This window comes from Gavialis gangeticus, unplaced genomic scaffold, assembly GCF_001723915.1.
Source record: "Gavialis gangeticus isolate Ggan-Ray unplaced genomic scaffold, GavGan_comp1, whole genome shotgun sequence".
Classification (NCBI taxonomy): domain Eukaryota; kingdom Metazoa; phylum Chordata; order Crocodylia; family Gavialidae; genus Gavialis; species Gavialis gangeticus.
This window is the reverse complement of record NW_017729001.1, coordinates 20,976,248-20,985,829: the sequence shown is the minus strand read 5'-3', so window position 1 is coordinate 20,985,829 and position 9,582 is coordinate 20,976,248. Positions and strand designations below refer to the sequence as shown.

Here is a 9,582-nt window from a genome sequence, read left to right as displayed (position 1 = left end):
GGTAGTAAACGTTATACAGGTCAGCAAGAGTAAAAGACTTAGGTGTCACGTTAATAAAAAGGTTACTTCTAAAGTTTGCTGATCCTTTCTTGTTCTAATCTAGGAGGACCTGGGGATGATTTAGTCATTTATTTATTATTTGTGGCTTTTCTCAAGCCATGAAAGCACTCAGGGTGAGTTATTCGGGAGACCTGGTTAGGCCAGTGAACATGTCCTTGTGATCAGAGGCACTCCACACACTGCCATGTTGTACAAAGAGGAAGCCAAGCTTCGAAAAACAGAAGCCTAACATTGGGGCCCCACATCCATATTAAGTGCCTAAACAAGCGGCCTTAACTTCAGAAGTGGTGAGTACTCCACAGGTCCCACTGATTTCCATGACGCTCCTAGTGGTTGCAAAGGTACGTCTGTCTGCACGCAGCATATTCCAGGCTTAGCGTCTTACAGTGTAAATGCTCTCAGACAGTATGGGCCAAGGGGACATCCTATACAGCCAAACCATATTGCCTGTAAAGAAATCAATGAGAGAGTGCTGTACTGTGATTTCTTTGATAGTCGAAAGACCCAAAGGTGACAAGGAAATGGAGAATGGGGCTGTGTTAACTTTTTGACATTTACTTGTGCCTAACACGAAGGCATCTCCCTAAGATGCTGCTTTTGAGCAGGCTGAAGTTTGGGAACCTCTTGTAACCATGTGTAGAACTGGCTCTTGCTAGAAGAGAGAGAGACTCCCAGGTAACCCCCTTTGAAATGTACAGTATACTATATTTCGTAGCGTTATTTATTTACAGGTTTTGTTGTTTAGTACAATGAATCAGACATGCTGAAAAGATGGGGTTTCCCAGTCAACTTGTATAGGAAGTACAGTAGAAAAGGCACATGATTTTTCACCATAGAAGTTGTGCACCAGTCAATAACTTAAAGCTAAAAAGCTACTCATCAAAGGGTTCTCTTCAATGAGGCAGTAGAGGATGGGGATCTCCCCTTCGAATTCTCCACACACACAGGTGCCTCTTAATCCTTCTGGGGGAGCTGCAAGGAGCCCATTCCTCTCTTCTCTTTTGATCATTCCCAAATTTCCACATCAACACAAAGTTCATTTGAGGCTTCTAAGGGCACCCGCAGATATGAGACGGGGCACCTGCATCTGTTTGTGAATCAGTGCCTAATAGTCCACGACTCTGGGGAGTCAACTCCTTTTCACAGTAGTCTGCTTTAACAAAAGCGCCTTGGAGGGTATGGCACACAGAGCAATGAATTACAGTTGAGGTGGCAACTTCTCAGCTCCAGTGGTCAATGCCGACCATGTTTTATCCAGTTTCTAATCATCCACTTTTGCCCCGAGCACCTTTGTACCACGAGTCTAAGCCCAAAGTTGGCATCCTTTGACATTTCTACTTCAAGACACCGTCCAGTGTCTCTACTGATGATTGGGCCATTCTGAATTAAAGAAAGAAAAAAAAATCCCATTAGTGTTGAGAATGTGGAAACAGGAAAGTCCGACGTTATCGAAAAGAATGTTATTGAACGTAACCTATTTTGATTTTGACAAAAAAGTGAAATTTCCTCTCAGAGAACCTTTTCAATGAGAAATATCCAGGCAGTTCTAACATGCGTGTGCACACGTGTGTAAGGGCTTGCACAAGTGAGGTATCTCCCCACTTGGCTGGAGAACTATGACGCCCCCCGCTTCATGTACTTTCTGAACACATAATATAGTCATCTTTTTTTAGTGGCATACAACTACACAGATTCTCAGCCAGCAAGAGCAGGGACTCCTATGCAATTCACAGTAACCTAAAAACCTTTTAGAGTTCTTTTCTGTACCTGTGTAAAATCCCACAGTCTTTGTGAAGCCCTCACAACATCTTCACATTTCTTCAGAGTAGGGGTCCTGCCTTTCCCATCGTCAATGAGACATTTCGAGTCCGGAAGAAAGGCGGTGGAGCCCAGAGGCCCTAACTGCAGGAGCCCTTCAGAGCTGTAGCGAACAAGCTGGAGAAGAGGGAAAAGGGAAAGACACTCTGAAGCACATGAACATTGTTCCTGGGCTCCCAGTACCAACTCCTGAAAAATTATATGCCCTCTTCTATATTTTCAGCTGCAGTTTTTCAGGGGCTCTACTTTGGAGAACACAGGATGCCTTGTTAAAGCTCCTTATTACAGATGCAGAAGCATGAACTGAGCTGCTCCAAGTCAATCCAACTATAAGTTGGTACCAAGGCATAGCAGTTGGGGAGTTAAATGCACCTGGACCTGAAGCTAGTTACATGACTCCCTTGTGTGCCACTGGCTATGGACAATGGCATTCCTTAACTGCACTAGCCCAATGGGTCACATAGACCCAGGGGTAGACCCCTGACCTTTTTATGACTTTGGACAACTCAAGAAATGAGTTAAGAAATGCCAATTCTACAGGGACGTGAGCAACAAAGGAAATGAGCCCCAAGGCTGGGTAAGGCCCCAGAATAGCCCCAAAATAATGGAAGTACGAAGGTGTTTTAAAACCACGTTTGTCCCACCATCCAGTCCTGCCTCAGGAGCAGGAACACCGTCACTGAAAAGCCGAGAAGCATCTTGGTGCTATCACCTGTTTGTTCTGTCCTTTTCCATCACATACCATTGACGCAGAGGGCCTGAAACATGTATTACTTCATTGGATTGCTCAGAAGATATATTGTTCTCTCTCCTTCCCCCACCCTCAAAATACTTCATTGTAAAAGGGCAATCAAGAAAATGAAGTAATCAATATGTAAATCATGCCCACTCTTGAATCCACTCAGTGGGAATTGATTTAACAAGGACACAATGTCAATTTGCCATGCAGTTTGTTCTTAAGAGCTCTGTCAGAGGCTATTGATAGCAATGACTCTAATTTGTTTTTGTAAATAAATGGCATTGAAAAAACCCACCAATGTAACTTGTACATCAGGTATCCAAAAACGAGAGAGAGAGAGGAAAAAAATCACGAGGGAAATAACATCAAATTTGCTAACATAAACATCAGGTTTTGACAATAAAGATCCGGTCTTTGATATTTTACTTTTGTTTGAGGCCTTAATGTTCTGAAGTTTAGCGATGTGGTGAATGCTACTGGCTATAATTAAAGGTTCAGTAAATGACATCCATTATTTTTTGGCCTTCATTTTTTTTTAAATAAAAAATGTAAGCACGCTGCATGCAGGCATTAATGGCTTAACACACACAGCACATAATAAGTTCGCATTAATGTTTCCAGTAGGAGCGTAATGCTCTTTAGAATTTACCCTTTCTTCTAATTTTTTTAAATGATGATTTTGCTTGCCTGAAGCCGTTTGCAGTAAATGCGCCCAGCACAGAACAAACTGTGTAGCAGGAGGTGGAAAAAAAATCATCTTTAGGAACCTCCACTTGCTGGAAGTCAGAATTAATTTTCTTACATTAAGATCTGCTTGGGGGAACATACAAAGGCAACACGAGGTGGGGGTCTCATGCTGGTGACTAAGCATTACCGTACATTGCATAGGACTGGGATAACCATCGGGATGGTGGTGGCTTCCCTTCAAATTTCACAAATTGTGGAAAGAGCTATTAATTTTTTTTACGGAGTTATAAGCCAGCTGTTCAGTCCAAAGTAAGTTTAAAACATTCACCTTCAATACATCCATCACCAAAAAAAACTAGCCTTATGCTCATTTGTAGCTGGACGACTTGAGGTGCCGAGAGGGTAAGTAACTTGCCTTACTTGAGCCTTACGTTTTTAATTGCATTTTATAGATTGGGAACCTGTGCTAAACAAGTCAACCAATGTGTTATGGTCCTACAGCAAGCTCAAAGGAGTGTCTGAGTCTCCAGTTTTCTTTGCTAACCACTAGAAAATGCGCTTCCCTTTCCATATCTGCTTTGAATATTGATTAAGCAGAAAAAGGCTATTCTGTCCTCAGTTGCACCAGTACCATTCTGGAATAAGGCCATGGGACCAAATACTGGTCCCTCACCCTGCTTAACAAAACTTATGACTCTAGAGCTACCCAAGAGGAAAATTTAGACCTCAGGATATTACAAAATGGAGACTGTTGTGGGGTTCATGCATGTTATGGCGCAAGAGGCTGCGGGTGAAGTCCTGAGCCCTTACAATGCAGTTTCCACCCCAGAAATTCACTGCCTGTCTGCTCTTATTTCCATTAGGAACCAAAATTACTTTTTAAAAAATGGAAGGAAAAGTCACGAACCCTTGACGCTTACTGGATTTTCCTGACCGGTGCATGCAGTATCACTAGGAGCCAAACGAAAAACCTCCGATTAGAGCCTAGTTTCCTACATCTATCCCGTCATTCCTATTAGCCTCTGCAGACTTATCTTGTGAATAATCATGTCTTTCCAGTGGCAAAAGGGCGGTGTCTGTTCGGTTCCAGACTTGTGGTCTTTTGAAGAAACATGTGTTCAGTGTTACCCCCACCTGCCACTTTTGTTCAGAGCAACCATGTGGAGCAAGGAGTTGGGATGGAGCCTGTTTCAGAGAAAGCAGTAAAATAACCCCATGAAGACTCTGGTTGTAGATGAATGAGGGACATCAGTCAGTGCATGGTAAATCAAGACTCCTTTTCCTGCCTTTTACTCTGGCAGAGTTGGGGAAGTGTTTAAAAGAAGCAAAAGCAGGAAAAGTAGTTCAAAATATGAGTGAACTGTCAGCTCAGACAAGTGAACTTTTTTTTCTTCCATGCAAGGATCTGGACTCCGCTTTTATTCTTTAAATTTTCTGCATAATTTACACTTCCAACTTCCTGTGAACACTCAGCAGAGAGTGAAAATGAGATGCAATTAGAGTTGGGAATTGCAGCCACATGGCAACATGTGTCTTTGTGTCACTGCAGTCTTTGCCCTCCCTGATAATCAAAAACTGCTTCCTGCAGGCTGGTTAGCTTGTCTAGGCAACCCAGTCCAGTGTTTATAATCAGCTACCTGCTTTGCACTTTAAGATCAATTTCCCATGGGGCATGATACACTCGCTGGTTTAAATGACAAGAATTTGCCACTGCAGACACTAAAATAAACTGTTTTTTGGTGATAAAATATTCCATTTCCTTTGGAATCCCAGCAGTCGAGATCTCTGTGTGCTGTACATCACAGGAACCAATGTGTTTTCAGACTGTAATATTTATAGGGCAGCCCCATCAAATACAGATAGCTTGCTAAGTCATGTCATTTCTGCTTAGGCCTTAAAAATGTGACACACAAAATAAGTCTCCAGAAGCACCTATGACAGGGAAGGCTGGAGCCACGCGACAGATCAATGCGCTTAGAGATCTCTCTGGATGAAGCTGATGTGCTTTACAATAGTGTCACAAATAGGTTGTCATTCATTTGATCATCATGAATCCAGGTTTTCTATCAGTTCCAACGGCCATAAAACCCATCACTCCATTCTGAAACTTAACATATGAGATCTCAACTTAAAACTGTAGTAAGCAGCACAGTTTTACCACTCATTCCTGCAAATCTGCTGCTGAGGTTAAAGTCCAAGTCTCATGCCTATCTTAAATAATCAAAAAGAGATAATAGCTCTCCATTGACTCCAAAACATCATATATCTCATGGATCCTACAGCAGGGGCAGGCAATTATTTTGGGTGGAGGGCCGCTTACTGAGTTTTGGCAAGCCATCAAGGGCTGCAGGACAGGCAGCCAGGGGCAGATAACTATTAATTTTCTAAAATTTTTAGGGGCCCTGTGGGCCAGATAGAATGGCCTGGTGGGCTGCATCTGGCCCACGGGCCACATTTTGCCCACCCCTGTCCTACAGCATTATAAGAACCAGGTGTCTGAGCAGTACTTTCACATTAAATTGAAGTGCCTTAACAGTGTCTGTAGAGTGACCATGTACAACCCACACTATGGCCGTGTCTCTCTTTCCCTGGTGCTACACTATCAACCGCAGAACAAGAATGGAGATTGAGCTTCAGCCCCCTGTGGTCTTACTCTTTAACAATATATGTAGGAACTTGACCCTTGAGGCCAGATTCTTGGAGAACTCCTGTATTTTGTCAGCTGTTGTGATTTAGGAAAAGAAATGTGTTGACACCCTGAACAGATACAGTGGGAGATAATTATTATTTCTGTAGCTAAAATGATGTCGTCTGTCAATAAACAGCTAGGAATATCTGACCACCTCAACTCTACTTTGGCCTTCACTTTCTTATGGCTGGTCTTCTTGCAGACTACAAACCTGTGGTTCAAAATGTAACCTCTCCACCCCTGCTCTGCAACTTCATTGCTAAGTGGGAGAGACTTGGACCCTGTACTTTTCATTTCTTTGTTAGCCTACAATGTTGAAAGAAACATTGAATTTTATTATGCTTATCAAAGATGTTTTTTCTTTTAATGAGTCTGAGGCAGACAGGGCATGGAAAAAATTTTACAGGGCTTAATTTAACACTGGTGACCATTCAGTGGAGGTCAGTGTAACTATATCAGTAGTGAAATGCCTTGACATTGACCTTGTTCCAGAGGTGTTGGTTGTAGCCGTGTTGGTCTAAGGACATAGGTAGACAAGGTTTTTTTTCAATATCTTTTATTAGACCAACTAAATAGTTGGAAAAATTCTTCTCTGCAAGCTATTGGGTCAGGTTGAGGATGTCTGCAGATGGTCTGCGCTCTTCCTGTGTTCGTCCACAAAGAGCACAGACCATCTGCAGATGCTTCCTCAGCCTGACGAAGGGTATTTGTACCTGAAAGCTTCCAAAGACTAATTGTTCTAACTATTTGAGTTGGTCTAATAAAAGATACCAGATTTACCCAAAGAACCTTGTCTGCCTCTTGACATTGACCTGCCTGACCATGTGGGACCTACTCATTCCTTCATTTGTATTGGAGTAGCACCTTGAGGATGAAATTGAAAATGGCCTAATTGTGCTTTATGAAACAATGCAAAAAACAATTCATGAAGGATAACAGAGAAGGTTACCCTTCAGAGTAACAATTCCTGAAGGGAGTGATCAAATCAGTCAAGAGAGATGGAGAGCGGGAGAAAGGAAATAAAATGGTCCCCATTTTACATTTGCAGAATTTAGTCATTGAGAGATTAAGAGACCATCTCGAGATCATACAGAAACTGAGAATCAGGAAAGAAGCTCAGAGCTCCTGAACGCCAGCACAATGCCTAATACTAATATTTCACAGAATGCTTTTTTTTTTTAAATGCTGCACACTCAAGTTTATGCCTACTTTTTTCCTTGAATATCTTTTAGAAATTTAATTTTTTTTTAAATATCCGACAAACATCAATAAAGCTGTTCATCTTATTTTGAGAAAAGCTGAGCGCAAAACTGAAATAGCAGCAGATATTCTACAATTCTTAAATTCACAATGAAATCCACAGGTTTCAAGCTTTCTGAAATGCTCTTCTACTTCGGCTTCTGCAGCTCAACCAGAATAAAAAAAGGCACCTGCACATTCTCACAGCACTGCTTGTAACATCCTGGGCAGGATTAATTCTGGGTGGGAAATCCACTGAAATCAATGGCATTTAATAAGACCACGCCTTCATTTCTATCTACAAAAACAACCACAAAGAGACATTAATGCAGAGGAACGCCCTGCCAATGTGCACGTTTGCATTCTGTACACCAGCATAAAGGCACCTCCAGCTTTTTACTTGGCCTAAGAATGGACGGCAGTCCAGGTTGTTCCTTTGATCAGAGAAGAGCCAGAGGATCTCTATAAATGACACTGAAGCCGAGTGTTGTATTATGTACCCCAAAATATAATCCTGAGATTATCTGGTGTACATGTAAGTGTGGAAGATTTTGTCCTACCTATAATCAGGAACTGGAGAGGAAGGAGATATATGTGAGAGGTTATTTATCAAAACCCCCATCTCGCATTCAAAAGTAGGAAGCCGCGCTATCTCTGGAAGGTGTCACTCATGCGGCACTATCCGATAAGCAAAGGCTGACTCTTCGTTCAAGGTTGGTAGCCGGCCTACCTCATTTTCAGTCAAGTGATACAAAGCATGAAGATATCCACACAGCTCAGGGAAACGTTGTAGGGATGGTCACACTCTCTGGCAGCTTTGAAAATTAAACTTTTTTTTTTTTAAACTTTGCTGCTGCTCTGACTCTTCAGTTCCATTTTCAGGCAGGCAACCTCTGCTCTAAACCTGCACTGAAGACTAGAAAATCACAGAGGAGGGTGCAACTTAAAAAGTTTCCAGGCTACTTGGGAGCATAAAGAAAACCAATGAATAAAGATAGAGGGGTTTAATATATACACAGAAACCAACCAGTGTTCAGCTACTGAGAATTGAAGAAACCACCTTTTCATCCATCCATAGTTCCAAGCAAGTGAACATGCTGTCTTGAGTGAAACTCTACAATACCAGAGCGCTATCAAGTAAATGTTAAATATCTTCCCTCAAGCAACAGTTTAAGAGAAGCCTTTCATCTCCTCTTTTTCCATCTGGTTGCATAGCTGCTGAGCTCCAGGAATCCAAATGTTGAGCCCTTCCATCTTTCTGCTTGATCTTAATGCCAGGGGAGTTCTCATTTCCACGCTGGCAGTGACTCTTCTCACTACCACTCTGAACAGGGTGCTGTGGGGTGTTCATCGGTGCTTTTATAGCAGGGGCTGCCATTTTTCTCTTTTTAAATCCCTTTCCATTTCCACATGCTGTATAATCAGGTCCACATCACAGCATTCAAGGCGGGTACTGAGCCAGTGAATATTTTCCACTGGGGCTATATGAACTCTCTTGGATAGTTAGTAAGGGGATGATTAATAAACTGTGCATTTTGCACCCAATCTTAGATGCTGCCAGCACCAGTTAGGCAGAAATAGAAGAGCCTGAAATGATGTTCATGTGAGACAGTGCACCATCCACTGAAAGCCTCATCTTCTTTCTCAGAAGCTGTTCTACAATAATGGTTCATTATGCAGTAGTATAAAACTGATGGGCCTTACCGTAGGTGGCGCAAGATGGCCAACTTGTAGATAAGACTTGGCTGTTCAAGATTTTTATAATGGCTATTTGTGCCTTAAAACCTCTTAAACCTTGTACTTTTCTTTGCATGTTGTTCAGTTACTTACCTCCTCATGCATTTGCAATTTGGGGCTTTTTTTTTCAAGAGAGCAGGGCTTCCAAGATTTAAAGCTCATCATGCACACACCCCCAACATAAGTTTAATTAAGGGTGTATTTTGAACCCGATTTAGTTAAGCCAGTATAAAATACTGACCGAACACTCTTAACTCGATTTAAACTTGATTTCTATTGATTTAGCTTGAATCAATTCCTTTCTGACTGAAGCTAAATTGGTATAAACCAGGCCTAAGTGGATTCAACAGGGTCCACACAGGAATTTACACCAGCTTAACTTAAATCAATTTAAAAATTGATTTTAGCTCAGCTAGTCTAATATGTATGTGGAGACAAGATCCAAGGCTTGAGAAGACAAACACAGACCAAAATGTTTTGTCTAGGATGAAGAACTAACGATGGAGTAGCTGGGATTTCTGCTCAAAGAAAAGTGAAGGCTATCAAGGATGTGCAACATGGAAAAAACAAATGACATGGAGAGAGCAAGGAAAAGGAGAACAGTTATTGCAAC

The 9,582-nt window shown here is 41.9% G+C and overlaps 1 protein-coding gene across 1 annotated transcript in view; it reads right to left on the bottom strand.

Annotated features, from left to right (window-relative positions):
• Positions 1–763: 763 nt before the first annotated feature.
• The window catches only part of GALNT9 (polypeptide N-acetylgalactosaminyltransferase 9), a 313,695-nt gene continuing 304,876 nt past the window's right edge, over positions 764–9,582 (bottom strand). Inside the window, exons 10-11 of the mRNA XM_019507030.1 lie at positions 1,828–1,995; positions 764–1,440 (exon numbers count right to left, since the gene is read on the bottom strand). Of these exons, the coding sequence (XP_019362575.1) occupies positions 1,294–1,440; positions 1,828–1,995 (315 nt within the window). The 3' untranslated portion in view covers positions 764–1,293. The remainder of the gene's footprint in view (positions 1,441–1,827; positions 1,996–9,582) is intronic.